The 25,784-nt window shown below is 40.2% G+C and overlaps 1 protein-coding gene across 9 annotated transcripts in view; it reads right to left on the reverse strand.

Moving 5' to 3' along the window:
- Window positions 1–25,784, reverse strand: part of ARHGAP26 (Rho GTPase activating protein 26) — a 204,773-nt gene that overhangs the window by 116,409 nt on the left and 62,580 nt on the right. For 6 of the 9 annotated variants that reach the window (XM_053376699.1, XM_053376695.1, XM_053376697.1 and 3 more), the window contains 6 exons: window positions 25,086–25,196; window positions 21,667–21,771; window positions 20,719–20,848; window positions 18,047–18,162; window positions 15,030–15,124; window positions 5,718–5,796 (listed from right to left, as the gene is read on the reverse strand). In XM_053376699.1, the coding sequence (XP_053232674.1) occupies window positions 5,718–5,796; window positions 15,030–15,124; window positions 18,047–18,162; window positions 20,719–20,848; window positions 21,667–21,771; window positions 25,086–25,196 (636 nt within the window). The remainder of the gene's footprint in view (window positions 1–5,717; window positions 5,797–15,029; window positions 15,125–18,046; window positions 18,163–20,718; window positions 20,849–21,666; window positions 21,772–25,085; window positions 25,197–25,784) is intronic. The other 3 variants (XM_053376700.1, XM_053376698.1, XM_053376696.1) reach the window with 1 other exon arrangement.

Here is a 25,784-nt window from a genome sequence, read left to right on the forward strand (position 1 = left end):
TTTGTGGTTTCACCAAATATTTTGGTTTTGTTGTGTATTTTGTCTGTGCTGCAGATGCTAGGCAAATGAAGTGGTTCTGTCACAGAGAGTAAAACCAGGGCAGTAAGAGCAAGAGTAGAAAATTTAACTTCCAATAGCGACAGAAGGGTTTTATTTAAAAAAATGTTGAAGAGGTCTGGCTTGCAGAGAAAACACGCTACACAGGGATGGGCTGGCAGCTGTGCACACAAGTAGTCTGTTCTCATCTGTCACTGTTTGATCATTACTCAAGAGGCAAAACTGGCGGGGGGGAGACAAGCTTTGCAAGTGGAGCATTTATACAGAATACTCAGTGGAGATTCCTGGGGCTGGAGAAGGCAGGAGGGCTCCTGCATCTCCCGCAGGAAGCATTAGCAATACCCATTTGGCGCTGACATTGTGACGAAGGAGGCTGGAAGGAATGGATGCATCAATACGTGGCACTTTTCTACACACTCGTTTTCCTCAATCACATCAAGGGTTTAAACACAACTCAGGTGGACCCAATCTGACCCCAGTGTTTTGCTTTAACCTCCTTTTAAAGCTATAAGATACTAAAACTGTGGGAGAAAGAGACCTTATAAAATATATATATTAAAGCTACTGAATTCTGCCCAACACCAGAGCTCTCACGTGGTTCAGGACAAGACATCAACGTAAGCAACCAGAAAGTCTCACTTCACCATCTAGTGGACAAAAGCCTACACAGCAGTGACTGAGAACACTACTCTGCTGCCTCCATTTTGTGCTTAACCCACCAGCCTCATTTCATCAATCTACATTCTACAGCTGTTTGGATCGAGCTTCTTTCCCGGCCCTCAAAAGATCAACAGGCCAGAGTGCTTGCAGCTGAATAAGTAGGAAGATTTTATTCCACTGGACCAGTCAACATGGGGCACTTCATACTTTTTCTGTATGTACGAGGACTGGATGTGGTAAATAACATCATATTGGTATTTCCGAACACATATGCACCACAGGCAAATGTTGTAGGAAACTCTTAAGGTTGTAGCTTCATATGATACATGCCTTTAGCACCTGTTTTTCTGACATAATATATAAAGCAGCTCTGAGTGAAATATCCCATCCTCATCCAGAAAGGGATTATATGTAAAACCTTAGATAAAAAGCACACTTAAATATAAATGCATCACATAAAAACTTGGGTACATGTTGGAACTGAGCTCTCCTTGACACCCTCAGATTTCTGTAACAAGATTCGGTGTTACTGCTTTGATATTCCTGGTTTAATCAAAGCAGTTAAGAGCAGAAGGCTAGCTGAATCTCTTGATTCAACCTCGCTTAGAGAAACAAACACCACAGTTGGTGAGGATTGCCTTCACCTATATGATTCAAAGTCTTTTTCAGAGCCCCTCGGCCAAGAATAATCCAGTGAGGGACTACCTGGAACAGGGCATTCAACATCAGCACTGAATCTTTGGATCTCCCTGCCAAATGAGACTCAGCTTGCTATTTCTCTATCAACGTTCAGGTGGCTGGCAAAGACAGCTGCTTTTCAAAGAACCTTTGAGTTTCTCTGATCCCTGCTGAGATTTTGCACACTACTCCATGTCCTCTCGTGTGGAGAGGTTGGGTTTTTGTCTCTGCTGTTTGCTTCTGATGCTGGCTCTGGAGCCATGGGGGTCTTTTGAGCAAAAGGCAGGATGAAAGTATTTTAATTAAATTATTACACCATCCCTTCACTTAAGAATTAAAAAAAAAAAAATTCCCATGTTAATTGAACACACACCAGTTGTGTAGCTGACTATGCTACATAGATTCATCTCATTTATAGTAAGTATGCTATTTTCAAATAATTCCCTTTCCCATGCCTTATATCTTCTAAAACCAGTGCAGAAGCATAACCCATCAAAGAAAATACAAAGAAACACAGAAAGCTGCTGTATATAGAGTCAGGCCATTCAGCTCAGTACTGTCAACTTAAACTGGCAAAAGCTCTCCAGGATTCCATACAAGCTATCTTCCCGCTCTACCTGGGGATAACAAGGATTGAATCTGGGACCTTCTGTATGTGAAGGCAAATGGTCTACCGCTAAGCTATGAATGGACTAAAATAGTAATATGATAAAGAGTAGTTTGTTGCCATCAAAAAGAATCATGGATGCCCAGCACTATTGATCTCATTCACAATAATCATGCATGATATTGGTGGTGGACAATGGCACTCCTTAGGGAATGAAAAACCTATGTGGTCCTGCAGTAGTTTGCACAAACAAGCACTTCCTGAGAGTAAGCTTTAAACAGGTAGTTTCTTTTGCAGCTATAGCAAACTGTATGCAATTAGCATTATCTGCTGATCTACCGATAACTGCTGACCTCAGGTTTCACATGAGGGAGTTCTGGGAAATTGAGGCTATTAGAATATTAATCTGTATGTTTGGTTCCTCTCCTGGCTTCTGCTGGCCCTAGTGTAGTTATATCCACATTAACAGTATGTCTGAATGGTTTGGTGTATTTGCTGGGAGAAACAAGGTGCAAAAAATTATAAATTAAAAAGATAAAACAGCTCATGTTTTGTTGTATGTGCGCTAGGGATTTTCATACTTTTTGGCAGACAGTTACTTATTGCCACAGAAAGCATATCTGTTTTGTAACTTTTCTTCATTTCCTTTATTTCATAAGGTTATCCATTGTTTATGTTGCAATTAGCATTGCTTTCGGAATCAATAAAGGCTTTCGGTTTAGGTGACTAATTTGAACTTTACAGGGCCTGGTGAATCAGGACTCAGCAGCTCACCAGCAGCATGCAGAGACGTGTAGATACGATGGTCAGCAGCTAAGGGACACAATGCTCTGAGCACATTTGGACAGGCAAAGAGAATCTCAGAGCAGGGGAAATTGCTTTGCTACATTTTGACCAAACATCCAGTACTACTTATTCTTTTACACAGAATATTCTGGAATACGTCGCTGTTGTTTATATAAAAGCTTCTATTAAGTTGCCAGTGAGACCAGCACCAGCCGCCTTGATACTTCTACCCTCCTCTGGAGGACAGATGAGAGAGTCAGCTGTGAATCCCAGAGCTCAAAGAGAATACCCCTTCCCCCTCTGAATTGTATTTATGTTTTAAAAGAAAATATCTAAGTACGGATCAAAATAAAAATAAAGTTCAGATTATCTCCTTGAATTTAGTCTGTGTTCGTTGAATTGTTGATTCTGTCCATTTTTTTTTCTTGATACATTTTGTACACTGGTTTATAGCCCCCAGTGTTTTGTATTTTGACAATAAGTGGACATTTGTTGTAAGCGACTCTGAGTGCAACTCACTGTGGAAAAGCGGCATATGAATAGAATTATCAGGCAAAAAAAAAGTGGAACTTGAATTTTACTCAGCCATATTTTATTATTATTAGCCTAACAACAACAACAGTTTTAATTTAGAGATCTGAAAGCTTAGGGAACCCCTATTGAGCAGGGTGGGAGGTAGCTCAGGATGCTGAAATGTGGAAGGGAGGGATCAGCCATAATCGCCTCCCACTGGACCTCAGAAGAAGCCTCTACTAAACTAAAGACCCTTCTCCACAAACCGAAGGAGTTTTCACAGAAAGGCAACATTGGATCTAAGCCTGCTGTTATTCTTCAGTTAGATGCCCCACAGAATATAGGGAAATTGGAAAGAATTCAATGTATATTGCTAACCTTAAATTAAAACACAATTGGTGAAGATGAAAGAAATGGTGTATACAGCAGAAAGGGTGAGGGCCTTTGCACTATAGCTATATACTTGAAGGTTTCCATATGATCTGGAACCCTGTATACACATGAAGGCTTCCCTGCAGACTTCAGCCCTTTAAGTGTGGGTGCAATGTGTAAGGCTATCTGGAGAAACTCCACGTCCTCCTCCCATTGCTTGTAACATGTGATTAGAGCTAGTACCTGCCCTATGCACATTCAAATTCATATTACTGACAATATACATATATATGTATGTAACAAATATATTTGGGTATACAATATATTTGGTTGGTTGACAACAGACATTATTTCCCTTCTTCTGTACTTCCCCTGCCCACAAGAAAAATATTACTTAGAACACCATATGCTCACTAAGTGATATATTACATAGCTAAAGTTAAGGAGATATCCAGGTAAATTGATCAGGACTCCCAATACATTTGCAGGGATCAGCCAGGTGTTTCTAGTCTGTATATTTCAACCACTGTACTATACTTAAGTCCCTAATAGGACAATCTCAGAAGCCATGGCCTGCTCAGCACTCACTCACAAGACCAGTTTCAATGAGTGCACAAGTTGGCTGATTTCTAATACTGAAGAGACATTACTTGGATTGCTTTAGAACAACTGGCTGATTTCAATGCATTTCCTTTTCCTGCTTTGTTTCCTTTGCATATGAGAGAACCCATGCTCAGAAATTTCCCTCTTCACTCTTTCCACACTATTTACAGCTTAAAAAAATTATGACATTCATCCAATTGTGCTTTTTGTGAAGTCAGCACAGCGGCCGACATCCTGCAGAGAGGTTTGCTTCTGCTTTGTATATCCATCCAGCATTTTAATTTTTAAAGTGAGAACTCCTTTGTTCGACACTAATGCTATCTGCCTGCAATTCTGCTGAATGTTACTGTAAGCAAGGTGCCAGCTGCTTGTGTGGGTGGCTCTCGAAGAACTACATATGCTGTACAATGTCCCCCTGAAGTCATTCATATCTTCACAGCTTCCTGTACTATAATAGTGGGGCAACTTAAATTGTTTGCTATGAGGGTTGTATACGTTCTGCAGGTCTATCATACAAGTGAAGAATCTGGTATTAAGCATAGAGTATGTCATTCCAACAATCTCATGTTTATTTTTGTAAAAATGATCGGGGGCGGGGGGATTCAAGCACATTTTCCCCGAATATTCAAAGCTCAGGGGTCAAATTGAAAGCTTAAATGCAACAATTCCTCCCCTGGCCATTAAAAGGTTTTGTGGATTTTGAAAGGAGACAGAGAGATATGACGCAATGGCACAACAATGTGCTTCCATTTTTTTCTTAATAAACAGCCTTTCTGCATTAAAACAAGTGAACACATTTATGGGGGGGGGGGGAATACACTGAAGATACAAAAATCCAGTAAATGGGTGAGGCCACAATTGACCTGAGCCCTTTCATTGGGGGTGGGAAAGCTATGGCTCATGGGTTGGATGTGAGCCATGAGGTTTCCCTATGCAGTCTGCAGCCCCTCTTCCTCACCCATGCAGGCTCCAACAGAAGGGTTTCTCCCTACAAGTCTAATTACTACATGGGGAATAGGGATATTCACAGTAAACCGTGTTTTCACCTGTGAGCATATGCATGAGTGCTGTACGTGTGTATGGCAGACTGTATGGGCTGTAATACATATCCATTAGGAGACATTAGGTTCTGAAATTTAATGTGGACCTATCAGTCTTCAGCAGCTGCTGACTTGGTAGATTTCAGAAAGTTTCAAAAATGGCATACTGTATTGTGATTTTTGTTCCTTCCCTCCTCCGTCTCTACAGCAGCATTAAGACAATGTTTGAACTATTATGGGCTACATTCTGCAATTTCTCAGGAACATTGACAGCAAGAGCTTTCTCACTATCCTAGTAGCACAGGAGATGAAGTATTACATCAAGTATTTAATCAAAGTCTCAAAAGGGGTTATTTACAAGAAAAACCCAAACCCTTTCTTATTCAAGCACTCTTTCTTACCGGTTCCCGGCCATCCATGGCCTCCATCCAGAGCCTTCGATCTTCTTCAGAAAGCGCCTGCATTGTGATCACTCCAGGCCTGCAGAGATTGATGCAATGATACTGTGAATAACAGGTCTAAGAAGATTAAACTCCAAAGTGACTAGGGGTGGGGTGGGGAGTTGATAGGAACAGGATAAGGCCCACTTCACATGATCTAGGAACCTGCACATTTGCTTGTTCACACTAAGTCATGGTTAGTGTTATATGCCAACTGGATGACATTCAGCAAAAGCTGTTATAATGCATCTTTCCATGTCCAAAGCTTAGGAACAACTGAAGGAGACACCCACTTCCGTGAAAAAATAGGGGGCCAAGACTAGGATGTCACTAATAGCAGACCTTTCCCTCAATAGCAAATGTTTGTTGTTGTTTTTGTTGTTTTTGTTGTTTTTGTTGTTTTTGTTGTTTAGTCGTGTCCGACTCTTCGTGACCCCATGGACCAGAGCACGCCAGGCAATCACAAATCTGCATGGTTGTGCATCCAAATAAAACTGAAGGTGGGCTGGCAATCCATTGCACCCAAATGTGCTAACTAAACTTCACAGACAGACAACCAGCCAACAACTCTCACTCCTTGAAATCCAGGGATTATAAGGTACTGTCACAGTCTGACTAGGCAAGTACTTAGGGCTGCTTCATGTAAAATGTTTTCCTATACGCTTGGGCGGCACAGAGCATGTAGATAAACTGTGTTATTTCTATGTATGCATTCAAAGAAATACCTGATAATGCCAAAGAATGCAAAAGTCTATTTCATCAGTAATACTTTAAGCAAAAATGCCTGAAGAATCACCTAAAAGAAGTGAAAGTTGCAACGAAGCCAGCTCCAAAGACTGTTGCTGTGTGTGAAGCCTCTAGTTATTAGTAGAAAATTTACATATATAATAAAAAATGGCATTTGGCCTCTGCCCTAGGCAATAGAGAAAGAGTTTAAGAATTCCATATTCTAATCCTGTGATATTAGAAAAGGGAAATCAGATGGCAAGGGAATAATAATTATATACACAAAGCAGCTCACACAATTTACCCAGGAAAGGACACAATCTGTTCTGTCTTGTAGTACATTTAGATAATAATCTAGGCATATTGTGTGTCATTTTTGCTAATCTCTTTGTGCAGAGAATCAGTTGATGCTTACAGGCTTAGTATTCTAGAAAAATATACCTAAAGGAAAATTACTTTTCAGCCAATTTGAAATGTTGTACTGAAAATTAAACAATTCCATGGGGTTTTTTCCTAGTGTAAAAACACCTCTCTAGAAATACCAATGTAACCTTAAATTGGTAAATTCACGCTATATGCTCTTTGCCAACAGAAATTTAGACAGCTTACAAACTGGATTATGCAAATTCATGGAGGATAAATCAATGGCTAGTAGTCATGATGGTTAAATACTGCCTCCAGGGTCAGAGGCAGGAGGTCTCTGAATACCAGTTACGGTACAAGGGGACAACAGTGACAGAAGATTGCTGTCCTCATGTGCTGTTTGTGGGCTCCAAGAAGACATCTGGTTGATCCACTTTTCATTACATATCTTTAGGGACCAGGCAAACACATTCCTCTTCTCCCAGGCCTTTGGCTAATTAAACAAACCATGGCCTTTTAAACTGTGTGTGAGGGGGGATTATTGTTTGTTACTATGGTATGTATTTTGATTTGTTTAGATTGTAAGTGCCCTGTGATCCTCAGATGAAGGGTGGTATAGATAACGAATAAATAATAATATTTGTTGCTGTTGTTGTTAAAGTCAGGATGCTGGACTATGCAGGACATTGGTTTGATCCAATAGGGCTTTTCTTACATTCTTAAAGTAAAGCAAACCTTTGCTGAATATCACAATCACAAGGACCTGACTTTTTTTTATAAGTGATCCGGCCTATCTTTCAATCCATATATTCTTTTCAATTGTTCCATACTCACAGGTATGGCATTAAGAAATAAAAGGCATTAAAAAAATAAAAAATGCCATGAGAATATTGTAAACACAGGCTTTGCCAAGCAAAATAACTAGTACTAATTTCATGCACTTCAGTATTTGTAAGATAAATCAATACAAAGTAAAAAGACAGAACATCTGTATAGCCTGTCAACCATTGTGATTTTATCAAAGTCTGTGATTATGTTCTCAGAAAACCTCACAAAGCCTCTAAAGAGAGTAATCAACCATCTGCTTGAAGAGCATTTCTATTATGCCTGTACTTCTTCCAACTAGGTGATAAACTTGAGGGGAAATGGTGGGATATAAAATTGTTGTTGTTGTTGTTGTTGTTGTTGTTGTTGTTATATAAGGCAACCTTTTTAAAAATGTAGCAGTGTTTAAATATTCAGCAGAAAAACTTTAAAGAATCACTGAATCCCTAACTCATGCATGAGTGCATCAAATGCACTCACATTGACCCTGACCTTGTCCCCCATGTACCCACAGTTTCTGGGCCTGCCCTCTTCAGAAAAGAGTTTGTATGCACCACTGAAACCCTGAAAACGCAGCCCCCTTTGGACCTTCCTTTTCAATGCAGAATGATCAGCAAACACATCCTCCCTCTCCCCAGTTTAAGTCCCCTTTGAATGTATGTACAGTGCCTGGATATAAGGAAGAATCATTCATGAGAAGTTTAACCTTCCCAAGTTATCTTGTCATGTCTTTAAAATAAATGTCATTGGTTTATGTCCTTGAAAGCTCTGCCTCTGCATTTTTGTACTGCTATTTGCGGTTCATGTGTTTGGGACTAGAAGTTCCTCAAAAGAAGAATCATTAAGACCTAAACTATTGTTTCACGTCAACTTTTGTATGAAAATTGACTGTGAATTAGTGTCCATTCCATTTCCTACCTACCTACATTAAAAGGGTGAAAAGATGACAGAAGAACAAATGTGAGCCAGTCTTTTTTTTAAAAAAATAATTTTTATTAACCGACAAATCAAATCAAATCAAATCACATCACATAAATTCCAAATTACAAAGCCGAATTTTAAATTTTTGTTGGGGGTACCCATATTTCAAGTTCCGAAGGGGATTCCAATCATCTGCTTGCTGCTGCATTAATGTCCACAAATCTGTCCAAATAATGTTCACAATTCTGTCCAGTCCTATCTTGCTATTCCCACATCTCATCTTGTTATTTTCATATATTTTTCTTTTTTCTTTGTGATCTCTTCTGATAATCTCCTTAAGCAGGTAAACACAAGTTGTAATCCTGTGTGAATTTTTCCGTTCGTCCAATAACCATATCGAGATGGTTTCCATATATCATCACTTCTATAAATAAAAGCACTCTTTCCATCATTAATCTTCACAAATCAGTCGCCTTTTTTAGTCCTCTGAGGAGGTTCGCCCGCAGTATGAAAACAAATGCATTCCTCCTCCCAGACATAATTTTTTCGACAGAACGTGCCAAAATGGCGACGCTGTTTTTTACTGCGTCATCCCAAAGCTCTTGTACTTTCCACGAGCTCCTTAAAACATGCTTTTGGTTAGAAATTATCTCCACACAGTCTTAAATCATCCAGCTTAGGTCATTTAAGCGGCATTTCTGACTTGTGAGGAGGGATTATTGGTTAATCACATAGAAGAAAAAAAGGGAAAAATCCCCCCCCATGCAGTCCCGTTGCCGACATACCGAGCCTTGGTGTGTCTTCTCATGATATATTCCTGTTTATCCGACCCGTCTTCTTTCTCAGAGATCCCTTCAATTAGCAGTCTTTACTCCCCATTCTTCCTTGAAATATGTGCATTAGCTTCTTCCTAATTGTTTCTTTTGAAGTTGCTGCAGCTAGTGGCGTGAATCAGAGATAGCGTCCAGGAGAGCCGAAGTCCACACAAGGGCTTTCTGCCTAGTGCCCCCACCCCCTCGAGTTCAGGGGTGGTATATGGGCACAGCAGGCAAGGGCAGTCCCCCCCATTCCCTTGGGGGGGCAGGGAGGCTGCATACTCCTATCACAGCCTCTTAATTACCTCGTGTGGGTCGGAGAGATGTTATTGTCGGCCATCTTCCAATGCGCCCCTAGTGGCCCCCCCAATGTGAGCCAGTCTTTTAACACTGGTCGCAAGGTCTGAATGCTGGAAAAAACGTGTTCAACTCCAATAGTAGAAATGAACGGAGGAAGTTCCTAAAGATCAAAACCTGGTCTCTATCCTATGGTGAAAAGTAGACTTTAAACCCATGGCTTCTTAAGTAGCTATCAAGATATTACGGAGATATATTTTTTCAAACACAAGACACAGTACATCCCTTCCCTACCATCTAGGAGCCCTACATTCTGGATTATATTTACGATCCATTGCTGTGCTGGCAGCTCACATACAAAACTCTTGCCAGCTTACTCACAGGGAACAACCATTCATTTGGGAATCACCACTTGTACATCTCTAGAAAACAGTACACAAGAGGGTGGGTGGGTGGAGGAGAGAGGCAGAATGCAGCTTAAGTTTACATGGCATTAGGCATAACATGATAATTTCAAGATTTCATTCATCTACAAAGGTCACTAGTAATGTGACACAGCAAAAGAACAAGTACAGGTTGTATTGCATTTGACCAGCACAGAACTCATCCAAGAGAGGAAAAATGAATATATAACAAAGCTGCAGGTAGGACAGGAAGCTAAACTGTGAGTCTGCTTTGTAAACAGCATCGAGCTGCATGGCTAGCTCAGGGGTTTAGTTAAGAAACTGTTCCAAACCACCATCACCCAAATTACACATTTTGACCAGGTCAGTTAACTCCCCCTGTCCCCAAAAGTCTCTCCCATGCCTAATACTGCAGCCTTGTGGGATAGAACCAATACCACTAGTTATATCAGTATGTCAAAGCTGGCCCAGCCACTAAAAGCAGTCACATTGCACATGTTACTACAACAGGAAGTTTAAAAAGTGGGCAGTCCACACTATAATTGTAAGTTACAAATGTGGTGCGGATGTAGAGCTCTTTTAGCAGATCATGATCACACAGGACTGCACTTGTGTTAGGATTAACAACAGTTAATATGAGAATATGCATAATAAAGTATCAACACTTAAGGACAGGTGGGAAGGAGGGGCAAGTTCACACATGAGAAGGGAGGGAGAGTGATCCTGTGGGCTGTTGCTCATCTTGGTTAATCATTATGTTTGCACCTGCCCTATGTGTCAAAGTAGTGACAACTATGGATCATGATAAAGATAGCAAATAGCAGACTAGAAATAATGATTCAAATTTCTATTTATTTTTTATTTTATTTTTAAATTAAATTTGTATACTGTCCTTCATCCAAGGATCACAGGGCAGTTTACAATGTAAAAACACAAAAACACAAAATGCAAATAGTAAGCAAAAACAATAACACCCCCAGCAGTTTAAAAGGCCATAGATTGGCGGAAATGACTGGCAGAATCCGAGACCAGGGAGAAGAGTCGGTAGAAGAAGGTTGGAAGAAATTTAAAGACTATCTACAGAAACATTGTAAAATTAAGGAATGTTAGAAGGATGCTGGAATGAAGTTATGTGGTTTTAGCAGTTTTAGTTACAAAGGAGTAAGTAAAAATGGATTGTTAGCAGGTGAGAATGTAAAGTTACAATATATTAAGATAAATTACTAAGATAAAAACAAAGATGGAAAGGATTTGCTGAATTAACTAATTGAACTAGAATACAAAAAAGGGAGGTGTGAGGAGGTCAAGGAAATAAGCAAATGAAAGATAAGATATGGAAAGATTGACTTGTTTATAATTGTTTTTATTTTTCTGTATTTTGTATTTTTTGTTTTATTTTTCTTTATTTTTGTAATTTTTTGAAATTTCAATAAATATTATTTAAAAAAAAATAAAATAAAAGGCCATAGATTGTTTAATTAGCCAACGGCTTACCAAATGTGATTTAAGTTTTATTAGGAAGCTGAGCCTCTGTGCCTAACTTTTCTTTTAAATATACACATGCTAAAAATGTACTTCTTGAGAGTATTAACAAATTTATGTGACTTATACCTGCTGGGCCATATGCAACTAACTAGTGCCACTAGCAGAAGCCCAAGTAAAGATATCTGCTAGCGCAACAGGGTTCCCCCCTCCACTCCACTCCACTCCACTCCCACGCCTCCTGAAATTGGCTTCAGAGGGCTGTTAGGAAAACCCCAGTACAGCATGCAGAGGGAAAAGAGCGGAGATTGTTCCGTCGAGCAAGCTAAAATGCTTGGGCTGATGGAACAATTAGCAGAGAACAACACTGAATTCTCCCCATAGTCCTGATATATTCCAAGCCTCTTACTAGTGACACTTCAAGTTATGGCAGCTTAATGCAGCAGTGGATTGCTACTAAATAAGGAGGTTATGACTGAAAGCAGAATTACTACATAGACTAAATGAGGGGTGGGTAACATATGACCCTCCAGATATCATTAGATATCATTAGACTCAACTCAACATGGCCAGTTGTCAAGGGGTGATAAGAGTTGTAGTCTAGCAAAGACTTGGGAGCCAAAGGCTAATCACCACCCCCAGACATGATGACATTGCTCGATGATAAAAATTACAAATTTTCACACTGATTTAAATAAGCAGAAATTTAAAACAGTATCACAAAACCCTTGTCCTAAGCGATGTGAACAACTGAACTCCACAACTGCAATGGAAGTCTCCTTATGCACAACACCTTTAGGCCATGTTTATTTTCTAGCTTAATCAAATGTTGTATCCTCTAATAAATCACACACGACTGCCACCTACAGGCTATGCAGCAAATCTTTAAATGGTTCAGTTCTTACTGTGCGTATGAACAATTTCAGGCTGTGTGCCCCAGCTGGGTCAGAAACAGCCATGCTAATGTTTCCTCAGCAATGCTTTAAGAATTACTGAAGCAACCATCTAGAGAAGATGCTGTGTTTGCAGAAAAGCTTTCAGGCGATAAAATGTCGTGTTCAACAAGTTACAGAGACACAAATCAGGGAAAAGCATTAACCCACTTATTTATGGGAATGACATCATCGGCAAGCTGTTTGCATTCTTCTACAGCCCTAGCTTAAGGCTGCATAGTAAAACTTGTGCATATGCTGCAGTCCAGCATTCTGTATGAAGTCAACGTTGTTGATAGTGTATTTTATCTTCCCTTGCATACGCTGCTTCCTCTCCCCTCATACCATTCCCCAACAAAAAAGGTATGGCCCCCTCTTTACTGATGAATAATAACGTGGGCACAGAAGTGGAAAGCGCTTTGGCCATATGGCTGGCTGTGATAAGATTCTCTGAATCGAAGACATCATCCCACTACATCATGTCTGTCCTATCAAATTGCTCTAGCAAAACAAATTCACACAAATAAAGCTTCAATCAGCATATCAACTTTTTTTAAGCTATGGGGAGTCAGTCTTCAATTGATTGGAAATAGTTATATGCACTTGATGTTATTTAGGTTTCAGTGTATTATTGTAACAATTTTTTAAAAGAAATTAAACTGGACTCGCTGTCTTAACACTGTGGTAAATGTTGTTTATTTACTTGTAAGCCAAAGTAATCAATTACAGCAATACATCAATTAAAATAATTAAGTGGCTGGGGAATTTCTGGGGAAATGTTGCAGTTCTTGGGGTCAATTTTTGTTTAATAAAGTCTGAACAACAACAACAATTCACAGTCCTTATCTTGCACTCATTTCACAATGAATATAATACGGATGTTTACATGCTTGCTCCATAGTGTCAACATCAAAGGGAATGGAAAACCAAAGTATGCCTTCCAGGCATTACTATTATTGTTCTGCAGTAAACACTAGGTATGGCAAAAACAAAACTTAAACGTATTAAGAATTTAATTTGTGATGTTCATGGTTACGTTAGGATAAGAAAAGGCACAATTCCAAACATCATAGCTCTCTTACCTTTAAGAGGAACAGATCAGAGATTTAATGCAAGCTGCCTGACTCAAAGCAAAGGCCATTTATGAGCGCAACACTGTTTTACCATGTTGCTCGTTAGTGGCAATATTTTGAAGCCACATGAATTAGAGGATTTTATGGTATTAATGCTTGGAAGCAGCAAGGAATCACTAATGCCATCTGTCTAATGCCTCTGGAGCACCATTGCTTAGTGGCACGAAATGCAAAACAGGAAAACTGAAACAGATTGCCTGTGTTTCCTGGTCTGACTCCATTCATTCCCAATTCACTCATTCCTGCTACAGCCCAATGCCAATCCATTTTATCTGTTCCCCTAGTTTATTTTGTAATTGTAACAGAAATTCAGTTGCACGTCAGTAGGCGTGAGAGACGACTGGGGCAGAATGTCAAAATAAATTCCCTATATTCTGTTTCCAACTGGGCTGCTACAGTAAAAAAAAAAAAATCATTATCAAGGACCCTTTTTTGATTCTCTTCCATGTGACTACACATATGACTTCTGTTGTTAAAGAACTTAGCTTGAACAAGGTGAATATTAAGCATCTACCATTTCCTTATCAATATTCCAGTACCTAAATAATGTTTCAGAAAAAGAACTTTTATTTCATAGTACCTTAAAAAATATGTAAGCTATTTCAGGTATGCACTTTTAGAGATAACAGATGAGAACAAGAGTACTAGCTCTGCCTTCTTCTATCATCATTACCATCACCCTTCAAATTGCAGAGGGTGACTGTCTGAAGCTGGAAGTCTATGGGAGGCTCCACACATTTCAGAAGCCTTCCAGTGTTCAGAAGTTTCCACTGTTCAAAGATGTCCAGACAGCCACCTCCACAAGTAGGTTGGGGCTGCACCAGTGAGAGTAATAGCCCTGACCACACTTTCCCATGCATGTAAGTTGTGGCAATGTTGGTGATGGGAGGCTCCACTCCACCACATAGGTCACTACTGATAGGTCCACATTTGCACAGGCTTAGAGAGATCTCACGCTGAAATAATTTAGAACTTTCAAGTTCAGTTGTTCACTTCCACCCATAGTGAATTAGACCCAAAAGGAAGCAAACAAGCATGAGGTCTGCTCTCAGGGCCCAAAACACAGACAGCTACTAAGGAAGACATAAGTTTCTCAAAGAAACATCACTAATTGTGTCGTTATTAGACTAAAGAATATAGTGTCAGCCAAAGCTTCTATCCAGCTTGATATTGGTAAAAAAAAAAAAACAATGCAGACAATTCTTATAAGAATATTCCATGAATCTAGAGAATTAGAGAAATTTAGGATAGCCTCTATCTCAATTTTTCATTGTCTCGACTATCAGTGTTTATGTTGGTAACATACAATTTAATAATCAGGAACTGGCACACGCTGGGCCTACTGAGAGAAAGGCAAAATACATATGCAACTCACCGATCCACTGCTTCTACATCAAAGCAAAATCTTTTCTCTATGGAATCAGTTTTTCGACGTGTGCAGGATTTGAGAATAATGGCTTCATCATCTCCCTGGCATAAGATGAAGACCAAAGATTAGACCAATTTACAGATATGTTTTTAAATAACATACTGATAATAGCCTTGTTCTGAATGTCACGTGTCTTAATTTTGTAAGTAGCATATGGCCCAATGTGGATTACTGACTAAAACTAGGCAGTACAGAAAGGTTACAACTTGTAATCTATCACAGAATCACAAACAAAAAACCCTGTAAAAATACATCAACCACAGAACTGATTTAAAAACCATTAAGATAGGTAGCCCCACTGGGTGTGATCAAAGGTCCTTCTAGTCCAGCATCCTGCTTATCATCAATGGTGCAGAAAGCCCACAAGTGAGGCTTGAAAGGAAGGTAATATCCTTATCCAACTATTACTCTCCAGCAGCTGGTCTTCAGTGATGCACTCTCTGTGACCCTGGAGATCCTATTTAGCTATCAGTGCCAGTATCTGTTGATAGATCTCACTTCCATGAATCCATCTAGCCCCCTTTTTAAAAACCATCTAATGTGGCGGTCAACATCACAACCTGTGGAGTAGGCACTTGCTTATGGAAGCTCATGCCTCCATGAATTGTTTAATCTGCATGGCATTTACTTAGGGGCAAAGAGTCTTGAGAATATGCTATATGTCGTTAAGAAAAGGATGCGTGCAGGGTGAACAACGACATATAACTGCAGTCTACAACCATTTAAAGGTGCTATAAACCACATGGATTTGAGGCAGCAAAATAAGATCCTGTTCCACCCCACAACCACAGTTACTTCACCCACCTCAAAGAGAAGCTACAGCAGGTTCTAGCTATCTCATAGGATCAATAAGACCCTCATGCAGCGGAGTGAGAGATCTTCATTGTTCAATCACAGTGATGGCAGAGGGAGAATTTAACTGAGATTAATACGTTTCCTCTGAGTTCCATTCTTTCACCACAAAGGTCAAGTTGCCCCTTGACCCTATTAAGGCACCAGAATGTTGTCTTTCCTGGGATAGAAACCTTAGAATACAAGTCTTACCAGTAATCTATTTCTTTCAGATGACTGGAAGTCCTTGTACACTTGACTACTATTGACTGTAATCCAATTTCCTTTCTTGAAGAAAACTAGATATGCCCACCACTTTATCAGACAGAGCCACTCCTCTATTGTTGGATTTGATTCAATTTAGTGATTCTTAGAAATATCAGGTGGGGATGGGGAGAGAAGACTACAAAAGGCTACTCTGGCAGAGAAATACCACTGATGGTAACAGCCATTCCCAGACCATGAATCATCCTGCAAATAATAATAATAATAAAATCAACAGAAAGAGACTGGTCTACTCTGTTGGGGAAGCAGAGCCAGGTGGGTGCCAAGCAGTGACTTCACAGAACAACCTGACCTAGTGAGGGGAATATTAATGTTCTTTTATGATTATGTTAAGGAGAATCCCAGGACTGCAAACTCAACTGCAAGTAAATAAAATGCTGCAGGACAAGCCAAAGTGAATGTAATGATTCACCCCATTCCCTTAACAAATGCACCCCATAAGCACTTGCTGCCTAGAGGCACCTCCTTGTGCTACATGAAAATAAGTGCCACAGGCCTGTCCGACTATAGAAGGGCCTGCTTCATTGAAGATTTGAAATGTTTCCAAGATTTTCATATGAAACAACCTTATTCTGGAATAAATGTTTCCCAAGTTATCTCAGGGCAAATTCTCTTCTAGGACTATGCATATACTTTCAGGATAAGCCTGAAAGAAATCTAGCCAACTCCAGTTTCAGTTCCTAAGCTCACAAAAACTGCCCCCCTCCCCAATTCTCATGCTGAATTTTAACATCATGCACATACATGCATCTGTATGCACGCACAAGTAGTCTGTGGCCTGGCCATTTTGCACCTCCTTTCTCTCTGCTTCAAAATGAGGGGTGGGTGTAATTAATTGATTCAAACAAAATGATTGCATATTCCTAACCCAGTCAAAAAAGCTGACCCGAATTTACTGACCCTCATCCACTAGCAAACATCTAACCAACAAGCCAAGCTTTTCTACTTAGAGAACCTTCATGTACAACAGCAACCTACCCCTTAACAACAGCTGCTGGAGGGGGGACTACAGGTGCTGATACAAATATTAAAGGCACTTGATCTAGTCCCAGGATTTGGTCTGCAAGTACGATAAGACCACCAACTTGCCAAAGCTAAGCAAGTCTGGGACTGGTCAGTACCTGGGTGGTTGTCTGCCTGGAGACAGCATATGCACTGACCTTGGGTTCCATGATGGAATAAAGGTGAGACACAAATGTAAATATATTGATGCATGCAACACTGATCTCACCACAGGGAGTAATACCAAGTGTGTTCCATCAATGTTACAATTAAAATAATAATAATTATTGAAATTTTTGTTTATGAAAATGCACATAGAATCTATTAATTATGAATATTGTGACCAAGATGATCAAGGGTCTGATGAAGAAAGGTTGAGGGAGTTAGATACGTTTAGCCTGGAAAAGAGGAGACTGAGAGGAGATATGATATGAAAGCAATCTTCAAATATCTGAAGGGCGGCCATATGGAAGAAGGAGCAGGATTGTTTTCTCCTGCTGTCAAGGGTAGGACACAAACACGTGTGTGTGTGTGTGTGTGTGTGTGTGTGTGTGTGTGTGTGTAATAAAAAGAGTAAAAATCGGGAATTAGGGTATGTCTTAACTATGCAGTTTATTTATTGCTAGTGAGACATTTCAACATTCAGGACTAAGTTATTAAAAAGGACAATATTACCTTGATTGAACAGATTTTCCACAATCCCCAAATGTATTTTTAAAGTATTATTATTATTATTATTATTATTATTATTATTATTATTATTTCTATTAATGTAGTAATAGTGGTAGTAGTAGCAGCAACAGCAGCAAATAAACCTAGAACTGTCCACATAGCTAGATACTTGCATTTTCACTCACCCCCTTTCCGCCAGACTTCTGGTCAAAAGGCACCATAGTTATTCGTTTAGATTCACTGTGATATGTGCAATAATGCTTCACCCAGGATGTTGTTCCAAAATGACCTAAAATAATTGAAATGGGTTGATGTTAGAGACAGAGATAAAAATAACCAATGATGAAGTAGTTGTGCCTTAAAAGCCAAGCTCTTCAAGCTCCATCCAGTTGACTTTACACAGGGCAAGTCCAATTGCTCAGGTGGCAGACCTGAGGCTCCTTTTCTACAGGTAACACTCACTCCATGTCTGGTGGCAACTCTAAATATTTCTTACACCTAAGCAATACATTCTTATGGCTCTATTTCTCCATGACATCTGAGCTTGAATCCTAGCAAGATGGAGGCACTGTGGATGAGTGGTTGCTATCTTTAAGAAATTGGTCCATCGCCTACCCTGGATGTTGTTGCACTCCCCTTGAAGGAGCAGGTACACAGTCTGGGGGTGCTTCTAGATCCATCCAGCTTTGCCACTTGAGGTCCACGTAGCCTCAGTGGCTAAAAGCACCTTTTACCAGTTTTGACTGATACAACAGCTATGACTGTTCCTAGACCCAGAGAGCTTGACCACAGTAGTTCAAGCACTGGTAATTTCAAGATTGGATTACTCCAATGCACTTCCCTTATGTTTGGTCTGGAAACTGCAGTTAGTGCAAAATGTTGCAGCACAGTTGTCAACATGTGTGAGACCATGTGAGCATATAACACCTTTGCTCAGAGACCTGTACTGGTTGTCTATTTGTTACCAGGCCAAGTTCAAGTGTTACTATTGGTATATAAAGCCCTTAGCATCTTGGGACCAGTTTACATGTGGGATTGCCTTATTACATATGTGCCACTCAATGATTTTGATCTGTGGAACTGGCATTGTTACATACGCCACACACTACTCATTGCACACTTGTAAAAAACAAAACACAACAGTCTTGGGTTTGCAGTACCTACACTTTGGAATTCCCTATTGACACCAGACAGGTGCCCTCAACATACTCTTTTTGGCATCTGCTTAAAACATTTTTGTTTGGGAAGTCCTATTCAGAAACATAGGTGTTGATTTTTAAAATCTCTGTTTAGCTAATGAATAATTTTAATTAGCTTTTAATTTTTAAATTGCTTCTTTGTAATGTTGATGATTTTAATATTTCTTGTAAACTGCTTAAGAGTTTTTATTACAATCAAGTGCTATATAACTTTTGTTAAATAAATTAAAATAATTGGCACCGCTCCTGATTTTTTTCATTATGGAAATCATAGAATCATAGAATCATAGAGTTGGAAGAGACCACAAGGGCCATCGAGTCCAACCCCCTGCCAAGCAGGAAACACCATCAGAGCACTCCTGACATATGGTTGTCAAGCCTCTGCTTAAAGACCTCCAAAGAAGGAGACTCCACCATACTCCTTGGCAGCAAATTCCACTGTCGAACAGCTGTTTCAACAAGAGCCAGGCTAACAAGGCCCTAGCCTAAAGCCCATGTTTTCCATAATACAGCACTGGTGCAGTCTACTAATTTTACCCTAAACATTTGCCAAGAACTCTTCTTATAAACCTGACCAAAGGCTCACTATTTACATTAATGCCATGCTGGTTTTGATGATGATGGCATCAGCACTGAATATTTTTTAAAAAAATTAAACAGTTATCTAGATGTTTTGATATGCAAAATCAAAAATAATGAAGTGGTCCACTGAGACCTCTAGCAATTTTCCACTAATCTGCAGGGGGAAAGGTCTGAGAACTGCTGTTGCAGAACATCAATTCATATTCACCACAACTGTACTCTGAAAAGGGTAGCATGATGTAGCATTTTTGTATAAAAAGAAATGGCTCAACTAGCATCCTTTTCAATATGCTTAAAGTAAGGCAGGATCTATTTAAAGCTTTCAATAAAAGTTTCTAAGCTAGAGATAACTGGGGCCAGTAAGAACTGTTGAATGGAATCTTTTAAAAACCAATGTTGTGCATGTTCTCGGTAGTGGTACCCTCCCAGTGAACACCCTCCCTTCAGATGTCAAGGAAATAAACAACAATCTAAGCTTTAGAAGAAGAAGAGGAGTTTGGATTTGATATCCTGCTTTATCACTACCCTAAGGAGTCTCAAAGCGGCTAACAATCTCCTTTTCCCTTCCTCCCCCATAACAAATACTCTGTGAGGTGAGTGAGGCTGAGAGACTTCAACGAAGTGTGACTAGCCCAAGGTCACCCAGCAGCTGCATGTGGAGGAGCAGGGAATCAAACCCGGTTCACCAGATTACGAGTCCACTGCTCTTAAATACTACACCACAATGAATGCAGCCCTGTTTAGGGAAGTTTTTAAAGGACTGATGTTTTTATTATATTTTTAGATATGTTGTCAGCCGCCCTTGGTGGAGTATTGGTGGTATTTTTTATTATTATTATTTATTTATTTATTTATTTATTTATTTATTTATTTATTTCAGGGGAGCTACACACTTTGACATTGGGGAGGGGATTCTACTGCAGGCAACAGGAGCTTAGGTCAGCCTTGTTCATACAGACAAGAGAGGCTCATCCTGTTTTCCTAACTAAAATAAGAACTATCACCAGTCAACTCAAAAGTCCATTGCATAGCAGCTGCATGATCCCAGGGGAAGCAACACATACGCTTTTCCTGGACATAGAGATATCCTTCCATTGTGAAAGGGCTGATGTTTTTGTGCTCGTGGGGATTCTCCTTCATCTTCCTCATCAAGGACTCAACCTCTGATCTTGTTCCTTCAAAGCGATTTCTTGTCTGCATTTAAAGTAGACGGCAAAAAAAGTGGTGTTAGGTAGCCTTTACCAGCCTTAAAACACACAGGATGCAGAAAAAGAAGCTGCTACTGCTCTGGGTGCAACAAAGGAACCAACAGCTTCATATAAACCCTTAAACTCACACATGCTTAGGATCACAGAGAGGTTGCGTGGTGTGAACCAACAGCACATTTATGAACTCTCATGTGCAATTTTTATATATAAATAAAAAGTACCATTTTTATGGTAATCTGAAGAGAGATACACTCATCTATTAGTGTATGCATATAGTTCCAGTTCAAAGTATGAGCATTCCACAAATACACCAGAGTTTCTCAAAGACTGATGAAGAGGTAGCTAGTATCAGTATTTTGAGAAACACAGGTATGCAATAACATAACTATATAACCTAACAACCTCCCAAATGCAAATCCTTCCACATAAAACCACAAGGCAATTTTCCAGTTATGAAGCAATTCATCCTACATGAGAAGTAGAGGCTGAAAGTTGCCAACATCAGCTTCTGGCAGTAACACTCACAAATGATGTCACATTCTTGAAGAAGCAAACAATGGTTTTAAATACTTACTGAAATTATTGCACTTAGGCATGGACATGGATAGACAGCTGGCTCTCAACATTCATAAAGAGAAGGAAACAAGCTGCTACGGAGGCTATGTGTTAGGTCACCATGCTTACCCCCTGTCCACTGGGGGAGTGGGGATTGCTTGTGTACAATTTTAACCTCTCATTAACATCCTTTGTGAAAAGTTGGTAAAGTTGCAGTGTCTCTGTTAAGTGATTCCACTCTGTGCTTACATTTTGTATGCTAATTGTCAGCTCCGTCTTGAAATCACTGAAATCCTTTGCAAGCTCATAGCCATGGTGGTAGAATGTGAATAGCCCTTGCAGAAATGCCAGCAGCTGCAAGAGAGAAGAAATTTTTAAAATAAACACCAAGTGGCTGAGGTAAGAGAGATAGATAGATAGACAGACAGACAGACATGCTCTCACTGGATTCTACTGTCGTACCTCAGCTCCCGAACACCTTGGGAGTTGAACGTTCCAAAAGATCAAAAACCAGGAGTGTGTGTTCTGATTTTCGAACCTTCTTTTGGAAGCTGAACGTCCGATGGGGCTTCTGCAGCTTTTGATTGTCTGCAGGAGCTTCCTGCAGCCAATCAGTAGCCGCGCTTTGGAAGTCAAATGTTTCAGAAGTCGAATGGACTTCCGGAACGGATTCTGTTCCGACTTCTGAGGTACGACTGTGTTTACTCAAGGAGAGAGTTATTGCTACTGCCCTTTCTTCCCATTCAACATCACAGTGCACCCCCAAAGGAAAAAAGAAAAGAAACTACAGTTATTCTGTGCCGACATTAGTCCTATTGACCAAAATAGGAGTTACATCCATAAGCTTGTCCAGCATGGCTGCACACCTATATTGGAGTAAGCACCACTGAACTCAATGGGACCTACTTCTAACTAAAACATGGGTCACCGGCAAAGTACCCATGGGCACAGATCTGCCACCAGAGGCCTTCCCTGATGCCCACAGAGTTCCATTCCTACACTAAAATTAGGCTTAAAAGAGGCCTTCTTTAAGCAACACACACATCTAATGGGGGGGTGATTTAAGGGGATTGCATCTGGGGAGAGTTGTAGCACATGTGTGATACCCACAACAGTTTCTATGCCAAAACAATTTGCAACCTCTGAACTAAAGCATCCCTAGTCTAAATGTATGCAACAGGTTTGCTTTTTTAAATCACTCTTTTACTAGCATTATTGTATGACACTGTGCAACCTCTAGAGCTTTCAAAACTTCTCTTCTGATACAGATCACAGTACTGACAGTAGCAGGCAGCTTCTTTAAAGCATTTTCATCCACTTAAGTCTTTAAATTTAACTTGAAAGGCCTGGTAAGATCTTCAGTGAGCAAAAAACTCAAGCATATATGTAGCCATGCCTCACTCTCTCAGGTGAGTGATGTCCTGCTCAGTCTCAAGAGCACATTACACATTATACTGCATCTGGGATTTGTGCATTCATCTCGGGAACATAACACAAATGTAAAATATGCCACATTTTAAAGAGTTTCTTTAATTCACACCCCTTCTCCTGCTTGCCACTCTTTGCCCCATTTTAAATAAATAGTCATTCTGTACTTTCCCTGTGTTTGTGTGCACACAGACACACCATACACACAGAATGTGGTTTAGAAACATTCCACAAAACAATTTAAGCAACGCATCAGCAATGCCTGGTGCCATCTGCAGGTCAGATACAAAAGTTACACAAGAATTTTGTCATTTTATCTATACAGTCATACCTGGGTTGAAGTAGCTTCAGGTTAAGCATTTCCGGGTTGCGCTCTACGGCGACCCGGAAGTAACGGAGCGCGTTACTTCCGGGTTTCGCCGCTCGCGCAGACGCTCAAAATGACGTCACGCGCATGCGTGGAATCCGTGAAACATGACCCGCGCATGCACAGACGCGGGTTGCGTTCGCTTCAGGATGTGAATGGGGCTCCGGAACGGATCCTGTTCGCATCCAGAGGTACCACTGTACTGATAAGAGTACTGTGGATTTTATTCCTTCAAAGCTCCAGGATGGAAGGAAAGGATACCCACCCAATCTTCATTTTACAATAATGGAAACACGGCTCAGATGAAGTCAGTAGTGTTCCAAGACCATAAAATCACAAAAGCTATTTTGAGGAATACATGAAATGAACAGGTCTATTTTTTTTTTATTGTTTGGAGGGAGTAATAGGCAAACCTCTCTATTCAGAAGCTACTAACATACGCTTTCAGAACGTAAAAACCTTGAATACCAATGATGAAATTTCTGCCTAACAAAAATACTGCTTCAGAAGAGAATTGACTGAAAGTACTGCCTAGGAAAATATGAGGTGTGGATCAGACAACTTATTAAATGTTACCTCAGCCATGAGCGCACTAATGTCTCAGCTTCCGTTCTCTACACAAGCCCTCTCAGGATATTTCCTGGATAGTGTCATACATTCCCTACTTGGGTAAGGTGCTTGAGCATGTGGTGGTGGGTCCAGCTTCAGGAATTTGTGGATGGGATTAATTACCTTGACCTCAGTTTTAACTCATGAGCTATTGCTGCAATCTGCTCTGATTGTATATTTTATCTTTATGAATGCTGTTTTATGCTGTGTTATGCGAGCTGTAATAAATTATCCCTCTTGTACCTTGACCCATTTCAGTCCTGACCTGCTTTCAGCACTGAAAGTGGCTCTGGTTATGTTGATGGTTACAGAAATAGTTCAGGAACGCAATATCTCAAGGACCGCCTCTTCCCATATGAAGGGACCCAAACCTTGTGGTCATCATCTGATGCCCTTCTTTGTGTGCCTCCTCTATGAGAGGTCCAGAGTGCGGCAACATGAGAACAAACCTTTTCTGCAGTGGCTCCCCGACTGGCTCCCACAGCCAGTTGCCCAGCAAGGAAAAAAATTCTGATCATCTGCTTTTTATTCAGTATTTACAGAGAGAGGCTTTGAAACACAACCTCTTGGAGGTTCTGAACCACGGACTGAAGTCAGGTATATGCTGAATGTCTTTAAACTAAGGTAAAGCTTAATATTGCTCTTAGTCAGAAGGCTGGCAGATCCAGTAATAGAGTCTCAGCCTGTTCTGGACTGTATTATAACCCACTGCCTTCTCATTTCCTTTAATTTATTTTTACAATTCCGTGGACCTAAAAAATTACAGGACTCTACAGATTGTGCTTGTTAATTAGTGTCTATGGGGTTTAGCTGAAATCCTGTGAGGCAATCATATCAAGTACAGAAGACGTTAATAAAGTCGGCTGTTTCAACCAACCATTGCAAGAGGGAGGAAAACTGGGAGGTACTGTGATATTCACATGCACACACTTCCAGGTGATTTGAGACCACACCACAAAAGGCAACAGGTCCCATCCTGCTTGGGTATGAGACTGATGAAGGCCACATTAGTGACCCTATTCAAATTCAGACGATTGTCTCACAATTTATGAGAAAACAGAAGGCACTCTATCATTAATGCCTTTTTGGAAACTCAATCACTGTGACAAAATTGATTCTTTTTAAAGTGTAGGAGACTTCACAGCAGCTGTTTGTCAGTTTTCCCATCTGAACCGCAAGCAAGCGATTGGAAACATCTCCAATATCTACTATACCGTAAAACAGTTCACAGCGTAACAATGAAAAGCCACGACTGTTTACTTACTGGTTCCACAAACTCAAACATCTTCCTCTCTTGAACTTCTTGTACTTTGAAGACATACTCAAGGGAGACTTCATAGAAGTGCTGTCGAACCAGGTCCACCTGGCTGTCTGCCTGTCAAATTACCATGTGGATTAAAAAGATACAAAGCAGCTATTAAATGTTAACATTTGGCACCAATATTATGCAAAGTGCTGCTTGTACAGTAATCTTCACAAAAGAAGGTTGAGTTCCAGAAAAAAGTAGATAGGACAGCCAAACATTATACCAAGTCCACAAGAACAATTACTCTCCATCTCATTGAGAAACCCTAGGCTCTGAAGGACAAGGAGAAGGGAACGACAGAGGACGAGATGGTTGGACAGTGTTCTTGAAGCCACAAACATGAGTTTGACCAAACTGCGGGAGGCAGTGGAAGACAGGAGTGCCTGGCGTGCTCTGGTCCATGGGGTCACGAAGAGTCGGACACGACTAAACGACTAAACAACAACAACAAGGCTCTGAAGGAATTTCAGGGTTTCCCAGAATGAATCTCCTTTTTTTGAAAAAAAAGGAAATAATTCCTTTTATTTGAATTATTCACAAAGAAACAGCATTGAGATCTAAATTGGCACCAAACAGCTACTGCTTAGATTTCTCACAAGCTGTTAGAGTTGTTGGTAGTGTTATATTAATTTGCATATTCATAATTCATATATCTAT

Source organism: Podarcis raffonei, chromosome 2, assembly GCF_027172205.1.
Source record: "Podarcis raffonei isolate rPodRaf1 chromosome 2, rPodRaf1.pri, whole genome shotgun sequence".
In the NCBI taxonomy this organism is placed as follows: Eukaryota; Metazoa; Chordata; class Lepidosauria; order Squamata; family Lacertidae; genus Podarcis; species Podarcis raffonei.